The sequence below is a fragment of the Chiloscyllium punctatum genome, chromosome 12 (genome assembly GCF_047496795.1).
Source record: "Chiloscyllium punctatum isolate Juve2018m chromosome 12, sChiPun1.3, whole genome shotgun sequence".
Taxonomy (NCBI): Eukaryota; Metazoa; Chordata; class Chondrichthyes; order Orectolobiformes; family Hemiscylliidae; genus Chiloscyllium; species Chiloscyllium punctatum.
The window spans coordinates 65,707,514-65,729,966 of NC_092750.1; the positions used below are offsets into that span (position 1 = coordinate 65,707,514).

General features: G+C 44.3%; 1 protein-coding gene across 1 annotated transcript in view; it reads left to right on the forward strand.

Moving 5' to 3' along the window:
* LOC140483887 (protein SSUH2 homolog) overlaps positions 1 to 18,845 on the forward strand; it is a 64,388-nt gene extending 45,543 nt beyond the window's left edge. The window contains exons 11-13 of the mRNA XM_072582679.1: positions 5,090 to 5,195; positions 8,781 to 8,888; positions 13,364 to 18,845. Coding sequence (XP_072438780.1) covers positions 5,090 to 5,195; positions 8,781 to 8,888; positions 13,364 to 13,507 — 358 coding nt within the window. The 3' untranslated portion in view covers positions 13,508 to 18,845. The remainder of the gene's footprint in view (positions 1 to 5,089; positions 5,196 to 8,780; positions 8,889 to 13,363) is intronic.
* Positions 18,846 to 22,453: the final 3,608 nt, after the last annotated feature.

Here is a 22,453-nt window from a genome sequence, read left to right on the forward strand (position 1 = left end):
ATTTGGATGAGAATATAAAAAACATGGTTAGTAAGTTTACGGACAGAGGCATTGTAGACCATGGAGAAGGTTTTCTAAGATTACACAGGGATCTTGATCAAATGGGTCAATGGGCTAAAAAATGGTCGATGGTGTTCAATCTGGATAAATGTGAGGTATTGCATTTTGGTAAAACATACAAGGGCAGGGCTTATACAATTAATGGTGGGGCCTTGGGTAGTGTTGTAGAACAGAGGGGCAGGTACATAATTCTTTGAAGTTTACGTCACATGTAGACAGTGTGGTTAAAAAAGTGCTTGGCACGCTTGCCTTCATTGCCCAAACCTTTGAGAATAGCAGTTTGGAAGTCATGTTGAGGTTGTACAGGACATTGGTAAATCCTCTTCTGGAATACTGTGTCCAGTTGTGGTCGCCCAGTTATAGGAAGGATACTAAGCTGGAGAGGGTTCAGGAGAGATTTACCGGGATGTTGCCGGGTATGAGTTATAAAGAAAGGCTGGATAGGCTGGGACTTCTTTCACTAGGAGACTAAGAGGCGATCTGATAGAAGTTTGTAAATGAAAGGTAGAGATAGATAGATAGATAGATAGATTTAATGGTAGTTGTCTTTCCCCTAGGATGGGGAATTTCAAGACTAGGGGGCACATTTTTAAGATTAGAATGGTACTGGAAAAGCACAACAGGTCAAGCAGCATCTGAGGAGCAGGAAAATCAACATTTCGGGCAAAAGCCCTTCATCAGAATGAGGGTGGGAGCCTTGGGGGTGGAGAGATAAATGGGTGGGGGGTGGGGCTGGAGGGAAAGTAACTGAGAGTGCAATAGGTAGATGGAGGTGGGGGTGAGGGTGATAGGTCAGAGAAGAGGGTGGGAAGGAAGATTAATAGGTGGGATAGGTCATGAGGATGGTGCTGAGGTTGGAACTGGGGTAAGGTGGATGGGAGGAGAATGAAGAAACTGGTGAAGTCCACATTGGTGCCCTGGGGTTAAAGTGTTCCGAGGCGGAAGATGAGGCGTTCTTCCTCAGGTGTCGGGTGGTGAGGGAGCGGGGGTGAAGGAGGCCCAGGATCTGCATGTCCTTGGCAGAGTGGGAGGAGGAGTTGAAATATTCAGCCATGGGCGATGGGATTGATTGGTGCCAGAGATGTTCTCTGAAGTGCTCTGTGAGGAGGTGTCCAGTCTCCCAAATGTAAAAGAGACCACATCAGGAGCAATGGACGCAATAAATGACATGTGGAAGTGCAGGTGAAACTTTGATGGATGTGAAAGCTCCTTTGGGGCCTTGGATGGAGATGGGGGTGTGGGGTGGTGGCGGGGAGATGTGGGCACAGGTTTTGGAATTCCAGTGGTGGCAGGGGAAGGTGTCAGGAGGGGAGGGTGGGCTGTTAGGGCGCGTGAACCTGACCAGGTAGTCACGGAGGGAACAGCCTTTATGGAAAGCGGATAGGGGTCGGGAGAGAAGTATACCTCTGGTATTGGGGGTCTGTTTGTAGATGGCGGTTCTACAAACCCATTGACTCCCACTGTTATCTGGATTACACCTCCTCCCACCCTACCTCCTGCAAAAATGCTATCCCTTAGTCCCAGTTCCTCAACCATATCTGCTGTCAAGAGGACCAGTTCCATCACAGGACACACCAGATGGCCTCCTTCTTTAAAGACCACAATTTCCCCTCCCGCGTAGTGAGGATACCCTCCATTGCACCTCCACCCTCGAACCCCACCCCTCCAACAAGGACAGAACACCCTCCCCAACCCCGGTCCACAGCTTCTACCCCACCAACCTCCTTATACATCGCATTATCCTCCGCCATTTCGGCAACCTACAAATGGACCCCACCACCAGGGATATATTTCCCTCCCCACCCCTATTCGCTTTCCATATAGACCATTCCCTCAACGACTACCTGGTCAGGTCTACGCCCCCTAAAAACCCACCCTCCCCTCCTGGCACTTTCCCTGCCACCACAGGAATTGCAAAACCTGCGCCCACACCTCCTCCCTCCCCTCTGTCCAAGGCCCCAAAGGAGCCTTCCACATCCATCAGAGTTTTACCTGCCCTTCCACACGTCATATATTGTATCCATTGCTCCTGATGCGGTCTCCTCTACACCTGGGGGGACAGGCAGCCTACTTGCACAGCACTTCAGAGAACATCGCCGGCACACCCGCACCAATCAACCCCACCGCCTTGTGGCTGAACATTTCAACTTTCCCCCTCCCACTCTGCCAAGGATATGCAGGTCCTGGGCCTCCTCCACCGCCACTCCCTTATCACCTGATACCTGGAGGAAGAATACCTCACCTTCCGCCTTGGGACCCTCCAACCCCAAGGCATCAATGTGGACTTCACCAATGTCCTCATTTTTCCCTCCCCCTCCCCCGCCCACCTTACCCCAGTTCCCACTTTGCAGCTCAGCACAATCCTCATAACCTGTCCCACCTGTCAATCTTCCTTCCCACTTATCAGCTCCACTCTCCTCTCTGACCTATCACTATTACCCCCACTTCCATCCACCTATTGTATTCTAAGCTACCTTCTCCCCAGCCCCACCCACCTTCCACTTTTCTCTCCACCCCTGAGGCCCCCAGCCTCATTCCTGATGAATGGCTTTTGCCCGAAACGTCGATTTTCCTGCTCCTCAGATGCTGTCTGGCCTGTGCTTTTCCAGCACCAGTCTAATCTTGACTCTAATCTCCAGCAATGCAGTAATCACTTTTGCCTGGCATATCTTTAAGGTGAGAGGAGAGAGATTTTTGAAAAGAAAAAGACATGTGGGGCAGATCTTTTACAAAGAGGGTCAATCGCATGTAGAATAAACTTTCTGAGAATGTGGTGGATGTGGGTACAATTACAACATTTAAAATATATTTGGATAGATACATGAATAGGAAAGGTTTGGAGGGACATGGGCCAGGAGCAGGTAGTTGGGACTAGTTTGGTTTGGGATTATGGATTGGTTGGAATAAAGGGTCGTGCTTCCATACTGTATAACTCTAACTCTGTCTAATTTTCTGACTTTCCACCTGTCATTACACACCTATTTGCCTTTTCTTTACGTTTAATACTATCCTTAACCTTTCTAATTAACCACAAATGGTGGATGTGTTCCTTGAGATGTTCCTTACTCATTGATTGTACACTAACCTGTGTATTCTGAAATAACCCCTTTAAATGTCCACCAGTGTATCCCTATTGACCTTTCAGCTAATTTGCAAATTCACTTCAGGCAGATTTGCTTCTATATCCTCATAATTGCCCTTATTTCAACTTTTAGAAAAGTCTCATACCCATCTCGCTCTCCCCAGAGTTAATATAAAATTCAATCATATTACGATTGTTGCTACCTAAGGCCACCTTCACTATGAGATTGTTCATTAGATGTGGTATTTTGTAATCATAGGATTAATATAAAAACAGAAAATGCTGGAGAAACTCAGCAGGTCTGGCTGCATTGTGGAGAGAGAAAAACAGTTAATATTTTGAGTCTGATATTATTCTTCAAAGGTTCTAGTTCTCAAAGGGTCAAATTTGCTCCTCATGTCTTTTTTAAATCTCTCACCTTAAAAATGTTCCCCCTCATCTTGAAGTTCCCCATCCTAGGGAAAAGACAACTACCACTAACTCTATCTATACCCCTCATTATTTTATAAACTTCCATTCGATCGCCTCTCAACTTCCTTTGAAAGAAGTTCCAGCCTATCCAGTGTTTCTTTCTAACTCAAACCGTCCATACCCAGGAACATCCTGGTAAATCTCTTCTGAACCCTCTCCAGCTCCTATTTTCAATGTTTCTCTATTGTTTGTATTCTCCATCATGAAGATTGATGCAAAATACCTAATCAATTCATCTGCCATATCCTTACTTTCCATTCTAAGGATAATAATTAATCTGGTTCCTCCAGCCTTTTCTGGTCTTTTTTTCAGATCTCTAACATTCAAGGTAATTTGCTTCCATTACCAGGTCTACTTTGGCCAGCACTCTGGTGTTCTGACTCCAGAACATGCACATCTAAGAAATTATCCTGAAAACATCTATGAACTCTTAATATTCCTCATACCTGCCTGTCTGACCTTTCCAGTCAATATGTAGATTAAAAATTATGGTCATCACCTTGCCTTTCTGATAAATTGTTTACTCCTTTATGCTCCAGCCAACTGTGTTGTTAACTGCTTGTGGTCTGCACAGCACTCCTACAAGTGACATCAGGCCTTTGTGCTTAAATTGCTTTCACAATTGGGTTTGCTAAATTTAGGTTGTGTGACTGCCATCTTTAACTGACAGAACAACCTCTCCTCATTTTTTCCAGCTTCCTGTCCTTCCTAAAGGTTATGTACTTATAAATATTCAGCTCCCCAAGCCGTGTAATCCTTTAAGATTAGAGTGGGTGCTGGAAAAGCACAGCAGGTCAGGCAGCATCCGAGGAGCAGCAAAATCGACGTTTCAGGCAAAAGCCCTTCATCAGGGTTTTTGCCCGACACATCGATTTTTCCTGCTCCTCGGAAGCTGCCTGACCTGCTGCGCTTTTCCAGCACCACTCTAATCTTGACTGTAATCTCCAGCATCTGTAGTGCTCACTTTCGCCCATATAATCCTTTAAACCATGACTCTGTAATGGTGAGTAATGCAAGTGGACGATTGAACTTTTGAAAATGCCTTGAGCTAATCCTTACATTCAAGTGCGTGTACAGCGTTACATAGGCTTCAGGCCTCAGAGCAGTTGTGCTTTAACGACATCCCAATCATAATTTGACTCCACAGTTATTAAAAAAATGAACTAAATCGCAATAAACTGTGTGCATGTTTGGTTTTGTTTAAACCCAGTATCCACACATAAAGGCATTGCAGTCCTTCAACAAAGAGGTGATACAAAATGTCGAGACATAGCAGCTCCTGCCCACATTTGTTGAGGATAGAATGCAGGACAACAGATCAATATTTGCATCCAGGCTGCACTATTACAATGCAACTTCACTGAAAGAGGGAGGTTTTGATACATGCTTACCACTTCCTTTCAAAGGGCGTGGCTAAGCCTAACCTTTAGCTACACTGCACTGAAAGAAACTAAGTTATACCTTTTCCTCAATCAGGAAAAATAACATCTACGAAAAAATTGCTGATCAACAAAGTGGACTTCCTTTGGACCTTTATAACAAAATGGCAGGCCAGAACATCTTCACTGATCAACAATACAGGGTAAGAAAAGGCATTTTCTCTCCAAGCTCAGCATTATGAAAGGTTGGACCTGCAGTTGCTGAGTGAGTTTATCAAATCAGCTGCAGAGAGATCAAAGGGCTGGTTTGTGTGGGAGATGAGTAAAGGACCCTCCTAGAGTACAAACTGAACATATATACACAAGAGCAGGAGAAAGCTATTTGGCTCCTTGAGACTGTTCTGCTATTTAATAAGATCATGGCTGATCTGATAATAACTTCACATCCCCCTGACCTTTCACCTCTGTGCTTACCAAGAATCTATCCTTCTCCGCCTTAAAAATATTCAAAGATAGTAATTCCATCACTTTTTTTCCTTTTTCTGAGGCTGTGTTAAACCTGACCTAGGGGAACTTGATGCTGGTATGGGTTCGCTGTCCTGAATGACTACAATCTTCGCAAAGGCACTTCGATGTTGAGGGCAGGTTATACGCTCAGTCACTGTGCTTGAGGGTTAGAGACACCCCTCAGATTGGACCAATGGTTGTTAATACTGATGGATTCAGTGATGGAAAATACATTCAACATTGAGGTGGAATAGATAGATTCTCTCTTGTTGCAAATGATCATTGCCTGGCAATCATGTGGCAAGAATGCTACTTGCCACTTTTGAGCCCAAGTCTGGTTATTTTCCAAATCTTGTTTTACATTTGAACTCCTCCTCACTATCTGAGGAGTTGTGAATAGTGCTGAACATTGTGCATTCATCAACAAACATCCCCACTTCTGATGTTATGATTAAATTAGATCAGATTCCCTACAGTATGGAAACAGGCCCTTTAGCCCAACAAGTCTACATCGACCATCCACAGAGAAACCCACCCAGACCCATTCCCTTACCCTATAATTACCCCTGACTAATGCATCTAACACTATGGGCAATTTAGCACGGCCAATTCATCTGTCCTGCACATCTTTTGGATTGTGGGAGGAAACCGAAGCACCCAGAGGAAATCCACGCAGACATGAGGAGAATGTGCTAACTCCACATACAGTTGCCCAAGGCTGAAATTGAACCCAGGTCCCTGGCGCTGTAAGGCAGTAGTGCTAACCACTTCAGCCACTGTGCCGCCCATTGGCGGATGGAGGGAAGGTCATTGATGAAGCAGTAGAAGCTGGTTGGGCCTAGGACATACTCCTACAGAGACGTCCTGGAGCTGAGATAACTAACCTCCAACAACCACTATAATCTTTCTTGGTGTCTGGTATGACTCCAACCAGTGGAGAGTTATCCCCCCTTTTCCCTAAGAAATGGTTGGAGACATTGGATACTGTAAAGGCTAAGGGCCCTGACAACATTCCAACAATAGTACTGAAGGCTTGTGTCCAGAACTTCACACTCCCCTAGCCAAGCTCTTTCTATAGTTACAACACAGGCATCCCCTTGACAATGAGGAAAATTTCCCAGGTAGGTTTTGTACATTTGAAAACAAAGGATAAATCCAACCTACCCAATTACTGCCCCAACAGCGTACTCTCGATCATCCATAAAGTGATGGAAGGTATCATCAACATTACTATCGAGCAGTAAATGCTCAGCAATAACCTGCTCAGTGACCACCCCCCACCTCCCCAGTTTGGGTTCTGCCAGGGTCACACAGCTCTTGACCTCACTACAGCCTTGGTTCAAACATGGACAAAAGAGCTGAATCCCAGAGGCCAGGTGAGAGTGACAGCTCTTGACATCAATGCTGCAATTGACCGTTTTGCATCCAGATCAAATATTTCTTAATATCACATGGAGTGAATCTAATTTGCTGAAGACTGCTGATGCTGGGGGCCACTGGAGGAGACCAAGATGGATCATTCACTTGGCACATCCGGCTGAAGATTGCTGCAAATATTTTAGCCTTATCTTTTGCGCTAATGTACTGAGCTCCCCCATCGTTGAGAATGGGGATATTTGTGGAGCCTCCTCCTCCAGTGAGTTGTCTAGTTGTCCACCACCATTTGACATTGGTTGTGGAATTGCTTCGCTCTATCACTTGCTGCTTATGCTCTTTTTGACGTATAAGTAGTCCTGTTTGTAGCTTTGGGGATTGGAAGATACATGTTCCTGCTTAAATTATTAATATTTCAGGGACAATGAATATTTTTCTTGCTTTATTTGGGAAAAGAGGATTTCATCCCTTATCCCACGTCTCTATACAGCCTGGTCTCTGCTTATTTCATGGGATGTGGGAAGATGGCATATGTATTTTGTTTATTGATTTTTGAAGTTTTTTAAAGGTTAAAGGGACTTTCAGAGATTTGTGGTGACTGCCATTCACCATTTGCTCAAGAAATATCATTATTATTAGTAATTTTTTTTAACTATTCAATCTTTGGATGTAACTTATTAGTTCAGTATTTTAGCCCAAGGGGCAATAATGAATCAACTATGTGGCTGTGAATCTGGAGTCACAATTAAACCAGACCAGGTAAAAAAAATGACAGATTTCTTGCCTGAGAGGGCGTTAGTGAATCTCATGAGTTTCTGTGATAATTGACATTGCCTAAGCGGTCGCCATTATGCTAGCTTTTCATTCCAGAGCTCCATTTAATTCCAATTCCACCACCTGCCTTTGTGTTTCTTTAAGAAAGTAAGAATTATGAGGCAGGTGTAGGCAATTCAGTCCTCAAGCCTGACCCACCATTTAATATGATCACGGCTGATCCCATCTCAGCCTCAAATCCACTTTCTCCATAACCCTTCAACCCAATGCTGAAGATGTGGGAAGATGTCATATGTATTTTGTTTATGGACTTTTGAAGTGTTTTAAACTTTTCCTCAGTACATTACTGTATCGTTTCTGATTGGGTTTGTCACTTAAGGTTTTTATTTCAATCCTGGCTGAACTGTACAGAAACATAAGCACTTCATCCAAGTTAACACTGTATTAATCTGCTGAGAGTGTGGAGTCCCATCTTTCAGTTGAGACATTAACCCGTAACTCTATACCTTATGAAGGGCTTACGCACGAATCGTCAATTCTCCTGCTGCTTGGATGCTGCCTGATCTGCTGTGCTTTTCCAGCGCCACATTTTCTGACTCTATCTGTCCTGTCAAGTGATTGTGAAAGATTCAGTGCCACTGTTCACTAAAGAGAAGGGTATCTCATCTAGTGTCCGAGCATTTAGCTCTCAATCAGAATTGCTCAAACAGATTATCTGGTCTTTTTTTCTCATTGCTGTTTGCAGGAATTGTGTGTGTGGCTGCTGCATTTCCTTCACTATATATCAAAGTGATGACTTCTTTGGTTGGGAGGATCTTTGAGATGTCCTGAGGAAATGATAAGTGTTAGATAAGGACAAGTTATTTCTTGCTTTTGGTCTTTCCCCTTCTTTGACCAAATACTGGAGAAGAACAAAAATATAAAGTAAACATTTGCTGGGCTCTTGACATCTCACAACTCTCTTGTCTCATTCAGTGTGATAATGATAATGTCTGTAAATTTAACAGATCCCAAATAAATTCGATTGAATGATAGAGGTAGTGATTTGTGCATTTGGATTTTGAACTGTGGGTTTGACATTCTGAATTTATAATAGTCTTTGTGTTCCTACCCTTTCTGGTTTGTCCCCTTAGGTCTATCCTATAGCGGGATTTCCAGAGAGTCAGATTAATCAAGCCTCCCAGCTAGCCATCCAAAAACATCAGAACGAGCTGATGAGAACCTGCCACATAATCCAACAGGTGAGTTTATGAAACTATGGCCAGAACCTGCAGTAATTCATTATGAATCTCTGTTTCCAAATGGGAGCATGATTTGATTCAGATGTTTTGCGTGTGATCATTTTCGATCTGTTGTTGCATTTGTTTCACGTGTAACAGCTGAAATCACTGCATTTCACCACTTGGGACAAAAGTCCTTTGGTCAGCCTTTTCAACTTTCCTCCCACTTCCTCCAGACCAAAGGCGTAGCCATGGGCACACGTATGGGCCCCAGCTATACCTGTCTCTTTGTCGGCTATGTAGAACAGTTGATCTTCCGTAATTACACCGGCACCACTCCCCACCTCTTCCTCCGCTACATTGATGACTGCATTGGCACCACCTCGTGCTCCCGCGAGGAGGTTGAGCAATTCATCAACTTCACCAACACATTCCACCCTGACCTTAAATTTACCTGGACTATCTCTGACACCTCGCTCCCCTTCCTGGACCTCTCCATCTCCATTAGTGATGACCGACTTGACACTAACATTTTTTACAAACCCACCGACTCCCATAGCTACCTGGATTACACCTCTCCCCACCCTATCTCTTGTAAAAATGCCATCCCGTATTCCCAATTTCTCCGCCTCCGCCATATCTGCTCCCAGGAGGACCAGTTCCACCACAGAACACACCAGATGGCCTCCTTCTTTAGAGACCGCAATTTCCCTTCCCACGTAGTTAAAGATGCCCTCCAACGCATCCCGTCTACATCCCGCACCTCCGCCCTCAGACACCACCCCTCCAACCGTAACAAGGACAGAACGCCCCTGGTGCTCACCTTCCACCCTACAAACCTTCGCATCAACCAAATCATCCACCGACATTTCCGCCACCTCCAGAAAGACCCCACCACCAGGGATATATTTCCCTCCCCACCCCTTTCCGCCTTCCGCAAAGACCGTTCCCTCCGTGACTACCTGGTCAGGTCCACACCCCCCTACGATCCACCCTCCCATTCTGGCACTTTCCCCTGCCACCGCAGGAACTGTAAAACCTGTGCCCACACCTCCTCCCTCACCTCTATCCAAGGCCCTAAAGGAGCCTTCCACATCCATCAAAGTTTCACCTGCACATCCACCAATATCATTTATTGTATCCGTTGCTCCCAATGTGGTCTACTCTACATTGGGGAGACTGGGCGCCTCCTAGCAGAGCGCTTTAGGGAACATCTCCGAGACACCCGCACCAATCAACCAAACCGCCCCGTGGCCCAACATTTCAACTCCCCCTCCCACTCTGCCGAGGACATGGAGGTCCTGGGCCTCCTTCACCGCCGCTCCCTCACCACCAGACGCCTGGAGGAAGAACGCCTCATCTTCCGCCTCGGAACACTTCAACCCCAGGGCATCAATGTGGACTTCAACAGCTTCCTCATTTCCCCTTCCCCCACCTCATCCTAGTTTCAAACTTCCAGCTCAGTTACTGTCTCCTTGACTTGTCCGACCTGCCTATCTTCTTTTCCACCTATCCACTCCACGGTATCCTCCTTGACCTATCACCTTCATCTCCTCCCCCACTCACCCATTGTACTCTATGCTACTCTCTCCCCACCCCCACCCTCCTCTAGCTTATCTCTCCACGCTTCAGGCTCACTGCCTTTATTCCTGATGAAGGGCTTTTGCCCGAAACGTCGATTTCGCTGCTCGTTGGATGCTGCCTGAACTGCTGTGCTCTTCCAGCACCACTAATCCAGTATTTGGTTTTCAGCATCTGCAGTCATTGTTTTTACCTTTTCAACTTTGTGTCAGGTTCCTAACAGCTGGCTCACATCTGGGTTCCAAGACCATGTCAATGAGCTGACAGTATTGTTAAAGGGAAAGGCCCTGATTGACCCAGAATTAGGTTTGGCACTCAGTCAATTATGCTAGGCACAGGGAGAAGGTGGGAAATAGTCTTGGAGGGCAGTTTTAAAGGCAAACAGCTTGCCTTTACCTGGATAAAGCGGGCAGGAAGGAGGAGTATGCAATTCCTGTCAAGGAAGCCTCCTGTTTTTAGTACATTTCACACGAACCTTCTCCACTAAGAGCTCCAGTACTCTCATTGCTAATAGAAAGTATCCATATAATTCCACCCATTAGCTAATGGTGGCACTTACCAAAGAAATTTTGATCAGTTGGGTCAATGGCCTGAGGAGTGACAGATGGAGTTTAATTTGGATAACTGCGAGATATTACACTTTGGTAAAACAAACAAGGGCAGGACTTGTACAGTTAGTGGTATGGCACTGGGAAATGTTGTCGAATAGAGAGACCTAGGAGTTCAAGTACATCATTCTTTGAAATTTGCTTCGCACGATGGTTAAGAAGATGTTGAGCATGCTTGTCTTCATTGGTCAGACCATTCAGAAGAGGATTTGATGACATATTGAGGTTGTATAGGACGACATGTTGAAGTTGTGCAGGATGTTGGTGTGGCCTCCTCTGATCTCTTATAGGAAGGATATTATTAAACTGGAGAGGGTTCAGAAAGATTTATCAAAATGCTGCCGGGAATAGAGGGTTTGAGTTATAAGCAGAAGCTGGATAGGCTGGGACTTTCTTCACTGGAATAGAAGTTAAGGGGTTCACTTAAAAGTTTATAAAATAATGAGGGGACAGAGATAAGGTGAATAGCAAAGATCTTTTCCGTAAGGTGGGGGAGTTCAAAACTAGGGTATATATTTTTAAGATGAGAGGAGAAAGATTTACAAACAACATGAAGGGTAACTTTTTTTTTACATGGAATGTGGTTCTACATGGAGAAGGTAGGCGTGAAATGTACCAAAAACAGGAGGCTTCCTTGACTCGTCCTTCCTGCTCTCCTTGTGGAATGACCTTCCAGAGGATGTGGTGGATGTGGGTACAGTTACAACATTTAAAAGACATTTTGATAGGTACCTAATAGGAAAGGTTTGGAAGGATGCGGGTCAAACATAGGCAGGTGGGACTAGTTTAGTTTGGGAACATAGTCGGTATGGACTTGTATCGAAAGAGCCAGTTTCCATGCTATATGACACTACGATCTCTGTTTCACATTCCCCAGCTCCTCCAACTCAAGTCAGGAAAATGTACAGGCTGCTGTCAGCTCTAATGCTGCTTCCCATATTGCCCTCAGTGTTGCCACTTCATGATGTAAAAGTGTTAGGCTTAAAAAAAAAGACTGACTTCTAAAATGGAATGGATGCTTAGTGGTTCAATATATCCACAGCCTTCTCACCTCCCCCCGCCCCACAGCCTACACTCACCTCTTTGTTTCCCATTTGCAACACCACAGGAAGATGACTGATAAATAATTTCACCCACTTAGAAATGTAGAAGCAGGAGTAAGCTATTCAGCTCTTTGTTTCCTGCCTGCCAACCAGTTCTCTATTCATCTTACTGCACTACCCCCTATCCTATGCTCTTTAATTTTAAATGCTGTTTGCATACATTAATTTGTAGCTTCCCTTCCCATTCCTCTTTAGCTGGCCCAAGGATCTGTCCTTAGCTCCTTCTTGTTTCTCATCTACAAACTGCCCCTCAGGGGCATCACCTGAAAACACAGCATTAACTTCCACATGTATGTCAATGATACCCAGCCCCACCTTATCACTACCTTTCTGTACCCCTCCCACATCTCCAACCTGTCAGGCTATATGTCCAGCATCCATCCAGCAACAAAAATTTCCTACAGCCAAATATTGGGAAGACCATTGCCGTCAGTCCTGATCTCAAACATTGTTCCCGAAACATTGACTTCATCCCAGTTCTGAGTAACTTGCTGAGCTGAACCAGATTGTTGGGTGCCTTGGGGCTATGCTTGATTCCAGGATCAGCAGTGAATCACCATTGCTCAATCCCATCTACTTCCACCTCTGTAAATTTGTCCTGCTTCCAACCTTGAAACTCTCATCTCTCCTTTGACATCTCTAGACTTGATTATTGAGTCTTGGCTCAACCCACACCCTATTCTACCCTCCACAAACTGCTCTGCAGAATTCTGCCAGCTATTGCCATAGTGCACCAACTCACCACCCCTGTGCTCACTAACCTACACGAAAAATTAAGGAATGTCTTGTCCTTAAAATTCTCAGCATTGTTTTCAAATCCCTTTATGACTTCATTCCTCCCTGTCTCTGTAGTCTCATCTATTCTTACCCTGTCCTTGAGGTACCTGCACTCATTGAATCCTGGCCTCATCATCACCCCTGATTTTTGAAGACTCTGCTATTGGTTGCCACATTTCCAGCTGCCCAATCCCTAAGCTCTGGAAAGCCTTTCCTAAACCTCCCCATCTTGTACAAAAAGATATGAACTGTTAACCCAGGTTTTGATCTCCTTTATATCTATCAAATTTTGTGTGATAATGTCCTGGTAAAATTCTTCAGGCTTCTATAAGCAGGCTCGATCAGAAGCTAAATTTACATTGTGCAGACTCCAGTTAAGAAACTCTGAAAAATGCCACTAAATTATTAAATTCTCTCTTCTTGGCAGCGTCAGACGATTGAGTTCATTCCAATTACTCAAGTGTTCTACGAATGGAAAGGAATAGAATACAACTATTTCACATGCGGTACGGAAAATAAAGTGTATGCCCCAGACTATCCTGCAAAGTGCTGCTGCTGCAGCATTCTGTAACCATACCAATTTGAAACTGCTGCTCCTCCCTACAGAATGTCCACACAACAGCCAAGATGCGGCAGCTCACTACCAGCTGCTTAAAACCCAGCTTTTATTCAGCAAATTCCTGGTGAGTTAATTCTGCCAAACCTATGCCGGTTTCTCCAATCAGTAGTTGATCATCACTCTAATAACTAAGACAATGGACCAGTCTCTCCATGATTTACTGGTGGATTACCCCATCCAATGAGTCCTTGATTGGGATGGCTCCTGTTCAGGTGGTGATGTCTACCGTAATAAGAATGGGTACTGCAGTTACAGTTAAGGAGTGTGACAGAATTACTAAAGTTCCAGCAGTGACCCAGTGACCTTTGGGAGTGCAGATGTATTGTGGGATGTTTGGTCAGGCTTGGCTGTATTGGCCCCACTCAGGTAAAAGGACTGGCCGCATCTATGCTCATTGTTTCTGAATGGGGATATCTCTCCAGTAACTACTCGCCCCCATTATAGAATCGGGTTGATTTTATAAAACTTAAGCTTCAAATCTGCGATCTCTATTCTGCTTAAACACTAACTCTGTCTGTTGAGACTTTGCAATGGAAACCTTGCGTTAGTTGTATGTCAGTTGCATGCAAGTAGAAATTAGTAATTGGGGTTTCACTCAAGCGTATAAAATACCCCACTGGTGTGTTAGGAGGTGTATGTTTGCAATGTTTCATTCTGTAAATAAAGGCAAGACCGTTTAGATTGGCTGAAGTATCCTTCTGATGTTCTCCTTTCTGGTGTAGACCGCCTTGCATTATAAGATAACCTTTTGTAAGTCACGGTGGAAATATAATCAATCCTCAGGAGGTCTGCACACGGAATAGAGGTTGCGTGGCACATAATATCGCTGTGGGCCTGTGCTGTGATGAAAGCAACAAGATGAGATTGAGCATCTGTATTGCTGACTGGTATCTCATAAACATAGAGGCTCTGCATTTGTGCAGGTATCCTGAGGGAAAGGAGATATCCCAGAGAACATCACAAATAAGTCGAAAGGTAATTAGAGCAAATGGGCTGTTATTTCTGTGGTGAAGACAGAGAGGCGCTGGGAGCAATTGCAACACAAAAGGGACATTTGTGTTTATGAAGGGAACAGGATAACTACAGAGTATACTTTTGTGCATTTTGTTTCTAGTTATTGAAACTATAATTTGCGCAGTCCACATGTAACATGTTTTTGGCTTTACAAGAATTAAATTCACAAGATCTTCTAAAGAAACGAGACTGAGGACGAAAGACCGACACACAAAACTCAGTGTAGAGAGAGAGACAGAAAGAAAGAGAGAGACACAGACTGAGAGATAAAGGGACATGCACACACAGACCAATAGAGAAACGCACATAGGCTGAGAGAGAGAGAGAGAGACATTGGCACAATTAGACCCAGTATTGGGGGGGGGGGGGGGGGGGGAAGGAGGACAGGAACATAAGGACCAAGACACACACACACACACCAAGAAACAGAAATTGAGACAAAACATGCAGACTGAGAAAGAGGGAGAAACACACACAGACTGAGAGGAAGATAAACAGAATTAGATGCACAGACCAAGGGAACAAGGCTGGGACAAAGGTTGACTGAGATACAAACACGTATGCAGACTGAGAGACAAAGATGGAGACACACGCACAGATCAAGATGGAGAGATGCACTGACCGAGAGAGAGAGAGAGAGAGACAATGACAAACATACAGACCACGAGGGTTTGGCAGAGACACACATACAAAGTGAGAGAGGAATATGAAGCCACATGCAGACTGAGAGAGAGTGAGACACATGCATTCTGAGAGAGAGTGAGACACATGCATTCTGAGAGAGAGTGAGACACATGCATTCTGAGAGAGAGTGAGACACATGCAGACTGAGAGAGAGTGAGACACATGCAGACTGAGAGAGAGTGAGACACATGCATTCTGAGAGAGAGTGAGACACATGCAGACTGAGAGAGAGTGAGACACATGCATTCTGAGAGAGAGTGAGACACATGCAGACTGAGAGAGAGTGAGACACATGCAGACTGAGAGAGAGTGAGACACATGCAGACTGAGAGAGAGTGAGACACATGCATTCTGAGAGAGAGTGAGACACATGCATTCTGAGAGAGAGTGAGACACATGCATTCTGAGAGAGAGTGAGACACATGCATTCTGAGAGAGAGTGAGACACATGCAGACTGAGAGAGAGTGAGACACATGCATTCTGAGAGAGAGTGAGACACATGCAGACTGAGAGAGAGTGAGACACATGCATTCTGAGAGAGAGTGAGACACATGCATTCTGAGAGAGAGTGAGACACATGCATTCTGAGAGAGAGTGAGACACATGCAGACTGAGAGAGAGTGAGACACATGCAGACTGAGAGAGAGTGAGACACATGCATTCTGAGAGAGAGTGAGACACATGCAGACTGAGAGAGAGTGAGACACATGCAGACTGAGAGAGAGTGAGACACATGCATTCTGAGAGAGAGTGAGACACATGCAGACTGAGAGAGAGTGAGACACATGCAGACTGAGAGAGAGTGAGACACATGCAGACTGAGAGAGAGTGAGACACTTGCAGACTGAGAGAGAGTGAGACACATGCAGACTGAGAAAGTAAACCAAAAACAGCCAGTCATCTCCCAACCTGATTTCTTTATCTTGGCCTCCCATAGTGTCCCAATGAAGCTCGTTGTGAATTTGAGGAACAGCTCTTCATCTTCTTGTTAGACAGTTCACCGCCTCTGTATTCATCACCGATTTCAAATATCGCCAATCATAATCACACCCCTATTTTGGTTTTGTGTACTTTTTTAGCTTGTTTTTTGGATGGCAGCTAATCCTGCTTCCTGTTGGGCATCTTTTTGTTTCTTTACTTGACCTATTGTTAACCCTTTGGCCTTGCATCACCAACCTTTTGTCATTTAATCGCTCCCATCTTCTCCCATGTCACCAAGGCATTTATTCCATCCTAATCTCTGCCCTGGTCATGACTCTGCACTTGTTTACATCTGTTATAGCTCTAACTGCTCCAGTTTTGATGAGAAGTCATTGACCTGAATCATTCAGTCTGGACTGAACCATGTTGTATTTCAGCAAAGTGCCATTTTTGTCAAGTTTGATGGAGTGTTTCTCTCCATGAGGCCTAGGTAAGGTTTCTTGTACTATGGTCCCAAACTTGCCTTATTAACTACTTATCAGCCTCTATGACACTCCTTCTCACCTGATGTTAGCCCGATTCTCTCACTGATCGTATCCCAGAGGTCCTCGCTGCTACAAGGGTAACCCAGGATCCTGGCACTGTCATCATATTTAAAAAAAACCATTGTGCTGTCAGCCCAGGGCTGTGCTGCGCAGTTTGTGACATTTGCACCAGGCGTGACGGGGAAGGGGAAATTGGCACCACGCTCCAAAAACAGTGAACGGCAGCTTCTGGTGGACAAGGTGGCACAAAGGAGGGATGTCCTCCAGGACATTCAGAGATCACCGTGACAACAGATCATGGCAGTCTGGTCCAGGGTTGCCACCAGATTGGTGTGGTCTCAGCCATCTGGAGGAATGCCGGATAGTGTACAAAGAAGGCCTCTCTGAAAAGCTTTGCTCCTGTCTCCTCTCTCAGTCCGAAGGTGTGTATGTTAAGTGGATTGGCCATGCTAAATTGTCCATAGTGTCCAGGGATGTGCAGGCTGGATGGATTAGCTATGAGCCATTGGAGATGCAGGGCTATAGAATAAAGGGATGGGTCTGGGTGGGTTGCTCTTCAGAGGGGCAGTGTGGATCGATGGGCTGAATGGCCTGCTTCCACACTATAAGGATTCTATGATTTATGATATCCAGAGGCTGCCTTGATTTACTGTTTCAGGACCCCCTGACTAAATGGTATTCCCCTTGACTGATAACTATTCCCCCTTGATTTTGAGACATGGTTGTTAGCATGAAGCACGTACCATGTGTCCTCTCACATAAGTTGCTGGTACATGTTGGAGTGTGAGACAGTGTTGTGCAGTGTGTCCATTCCCCCTTGACTCTGCTTTGACTTGCTTATAGCACAGAGGTGCTGTGCACTTGTGAGCACTCAGACTGAGGAGGAAAGGTGCTAGAAAGTGAGGCTGGGGGCGACTGTGAGCATCCAATTAGGTGCTAAATAAAGAAGCTCTAAGAAAGCAAGTGTGAGGTGGCCTGGTCCACTCTCATCAGCTGGATGCCTGTCCTTTCAGCAACCTCAAAGTGAGAATCTCATCGTGAGGTTCCGAAACTCAGTTGGGAAATGTGACTTGTTGCTTTCGACGCCGAGAAAACCACACTCAGTTCTGATGAAGGGTCGCTGGACCTGAAACATTAGCCCTGCTCTCTCTCCACTAATGCTGCCAGATCTGCTAAGTTTCTACAGCAATTTCTGTCTCTGATTTCCAACATCCACAGTTCTTTCTGTTTCCTAGTTTTTATTTGGTTGTTAAAAAATTGTTGTTTTCGATTCTAAGAAGAATTCAAGCTCTGACGTACTGGACTGGATGTTGGTGGCATTGTGACTGAATGAATTCAGAAGTATGTTAACTAACACTTGCTTTTCCAAATAATTGTTTTGATACTACTATCTCAAGAAGCCTAATGATAACACCCAATCTATCCTTTGATCTTGTTTCTGAGAATTGAGCTGTAGACTTCCACTATTTCCATGGTCCATATACATGGGTAAAGTACTGCAGTGGTTTTCCATTGTTATCTACAGTTAGAGTTTTGATTTACTTCCTAATGCATATTGGTTTCCTCAACTCACTTGCTTTGTTCATGTACACTTCAATGCAATCTGTTTTGACATTAAGCTCCGAATTCTTATACTGTCTACTTTCCTTTGATTCTTCTCTTTACCAACTGTACTGGAAGGACTTACAGCCGATAACAAACCTGTTTAGCCCCGTTACAAACTCCCCTCCTTCCACAACCTAACAAGTCCCAGAATGAGGTTCAAACTTGGAGCTTCTTGCTCAGAGTTAGGGACACCACCACTGCGCCACAACACTTAATAACAGTGCTGCAAACTGTATAAATGTCAAGTTTTTGAAGAAGTAATTACCCTATGTCACCCTTAACACATTGAAAGATTGAGGACAGACAGTGTGAATGGGGAAAAACAGCTTTACATATTCATAGCTGAACCGTACACAATGGTGAGGTACTACTAGATATACATTGTACTTTAAATATAGTTCGAAATATCTGTCCCATTTTAATTGTAATGAATCCTGATTTGTAATTGTCTAATTTTATCTACTGGAATTTTTGTTGAAATGAATCATTTTCACTTGATTAAAACATTTTTGGACATTAATGCTGTCTCCATTTGTTTCTTAACACCTGAAGCTTTTAAATATAATTCCGTGTTCTGAATGCAAGAACAGCTTCTTTCCCAATGTTATCTGACTTATGACCTTTCATATATTGGAGTTGATCTTTCTGTGCACCTTCTCTTCAGCTGTAACACTATATTCTGCATTCTGTGCTATTCCCCTCATATACTTGTCTAAGGTATGATTGGTCTGGTTAGCATGCAGAACAATACTTTTCACTGTATCTTGGTGCATGTGACAGTAATAAATCAAATCAAATCATTCATTATTTGTCGAAACCATCTTGCCAGACCACTATAGGATTATTCATTGTAGAGTCACCTGTCAGACATTCATACCTCAGGCTCCACACTCCTGAGGGTGGGAGGGGAAAAGTGAACAGTCAGAGGTTAACATCATTGACTCCAGCTGAAGGGTGGGATACTGTGAGCAGATACTGTAAGTGAGGAAAGAAATTTGAAACCATGGCAACAAAAATGTTAGCTCCTGAATTCATCTCAATGCCACACACACTTGTGAATACTGTAATTAGGTGGCCATTGGTGACAATGGTTAAGAGATACAATCAAGCATGCTGGGAATTTTGGTCAAGGTTGTTTAAGCTCTGACCTTGGTTAAAGCTGCCGCCAGGAAATGTCGTTCCTTGTTGTGATCAAATAAGGCAGGCCTGGCACTATATTTACTTACATGGAGCATGGAATATGGCTGTTTACCACTTGGTACCAACAAATGCAGAGTTCTTTACCAATAAACTCCATTGGCTTGGATCGGACATTGTGATCAGGGTTTGGTCAATTCATTGGCTGGCTGCCAGAGAAGGTTCTGGAAACCAGGGAATTTTGGGATAAAAGTTAACAGAACAAAGGACTTCTTGAGAGTGTGCCTTTTTTTAATAAATATTTGTATTGAAAAAAGGATTTTAAGTTTTTTACAAAATTACAAAACCAGTACAAAGTAGTGTAGCAACTTTATAACATAATAACAACAACAGGAAACAAACCACTATCCTACTCCACAAATAGATCTCCCAAACAGGAGATTCCTCGGGACTCCCAGAACTTAAAGTCACAGTCCGTCGTCCCCGGCTGGAATCCCAACATTTCCACTATGGGAGTGAAAGGGGAAGTTTTTTTGTAAATTGCCCTCACCCTGCCACATCATTCTCCATGCTTTAACTGTGTTTAGGACAATTTCTGCAGTGGTCCATAACAGTTCTCATCTTGTCCATAAACAACAAATTCATGAGGGAGCATTTTGTCTGGGAGGCCTCAATACCCAACCAGATGGATCACAGGTCTTGACAGGCCCATTCAGCCACATTGGATAGTGAAGAACTCAATTGGTATTTCTTAAAGTCTGGAAAATCCAGACGCCCCCACCCTCTCCTGCGGAAGCTGCAATTTTTCCAGCTTAATAAGAGGCTGCCTATGATGAGAGATAAAAGATCCAAGCCAACTCTAAAGCCTCTGTAGTGTTTGCCTTGGCAGCATCAAGGGGAGCTTTCTCATGGGATATAGTAAGTGAAGAGGAACATTCATTTTAACCAGAGCTATCCTGCCCAACCAAGATCTTGGAAGATCTTCCCAGCGCCGAAAGTCCTGCTTTATCTTCTCTAGCAACTGCACATAGTTGGCTTTATTTAGTTGATCGAAGACCAGCGTGATAAAAATACCTAAATACTGAAAGCTTCCCTGTGATCACCAGAACGGGAAATGGGTTCCATTCCCAAAATTGGATATACTAATAAGGCACCCCAAAGGCATGGCCTTCGATTTCATGAAATTAATTTTATACCCTGAAAACAAACCAAATAGATTAATCGCTTGTATACGCGGGGCACAGATGTCATTGGATCAGTTAAAAAGAGAAGGACATCATCCACGTAGAGGGTAATTTTATGCCTGCCTGACCCTAGCTGTGGGGCAGTTATATTGGGATCCATCTGGATAGCCTCTGCCAGTGGTGTGATCACCAATGTAAACAGTAGTGGCGAGAGAGGGCACCCTTGATAGCAGCCTCTGCCAATACTAAAACTATCTGACCTTGTACCATTCGTGAGAACTGCTGCTTTCGGATCACTATACAACACTGCCACCCATTTGGCAAAAACCCCTCCAAGACCAAACCGTTCCATGACATAAAAGAGGTACCCCAGCATTTTCGACAGGATTTTAAAATCCATGTTCAGTAATGACATGGGCCTGTATGAAGTGCAATCTTCTGGGGCATTTTCTTTCTTAAGAATAAGGAAATATTTGCTTCTCTCAAAGATGATGGGAGGCAGTCCTGAGTGTATGAGGAATTGGATATATCCAAGAGTGGCCTGGCCAGTGTGTCTATAAACTCCTTATAAAGCTCACTTTGAAATCCACCTGGTCTGGGCGCTTTACCACTCTGGAGCTGCATCACCGCCTCAGGGGGACATTCAGAAAGGAAGCCTGCTCTGAGGTTACACCTGAAAGGTCCAGGGTCTTAAAAAAGGATTCCATCTTCATCATTCTGTCCTCATAGCCCTCCGACTGGTACAGTTCAAAATAAAACTTTCTAAATGCTGTATTAATCGTTTTAGCATTGCCGGTAAGAATACCAGCACTCTCTCTGATGGATGTAATAGGTTGGGGGCCTTCTTCTTTCTGGCCAAGTACACTAGACATCTACCCGATTTATCATCGTACTCAAAAGATCTGTTTCACAAAAGAGATTTCCCTCTTTGCTGTTTGGGTGAGTGCAGCATTCAAAGTAGCCCCAAGGGCTGTAATCTACTACAATTTAGTTAGAGACAATCTGTCAAAATATGCTAACTCAGCTGCCTTCAGGCAAGCCTCAAGCAAGCATTACTGTCCTCCCTTCTGTCTCTTCTGGGTCGCAGAGTAAGAAATATTCAAACCCCGTGCACAGGCCTTGGCAGTCACCCACAGCATCGAGGGATTACTGGCCGTACCAGAATTAATATCGCAAAAGATTTTAAATAGTCTATAAACTTGCTCTTTGTCAGGAGGAAGGGTCCATGCACCAGTGCCGGTAGCCTGTTACGGTAACACTGGCCTGGACCTCGATGTTCACTGCCGCATGGTCAGAAACAGCTATGTTCTCTATTTTGCAAGACAGCACAGAGTTCGAAAGCTTCAGTGGAACAAAAATATGTCAATTCTACGATAGCACTTATGTGGGTTAGAAAAAGGGTAAAATCCCAACCCCAACACCCTGTTCAGGTCCACCAACTGCCTGCAAGACCCTGAGGCACTCTGTCCACCTTGGTGTCAAAACTACGATTAAAGTCTCCTCCTATATGAGGTGCCCCAAGGCATATCCTTTTAGAATTTAAGGGGATGTGCTGGGGGCAATATACATTCAGAATCCCATAATCCTCTCCAAGTATTAAAGCTTTAAGAATTATGAACCACCTGGACTCACCCTTAATTTGGCCGAGCATTTGAAACAGGAGGTTCTTCTGGATAAGAATAGCAACTCCTCTACTTTTCAAATGAAAGGATGAGAAAAACACCTGGCCGAATCCTCCCTGTTACAACTTCATATGGTCTTTATCGGTTAAATACGTTTCTTACAGCAAGGCTACATCGACCCTCTC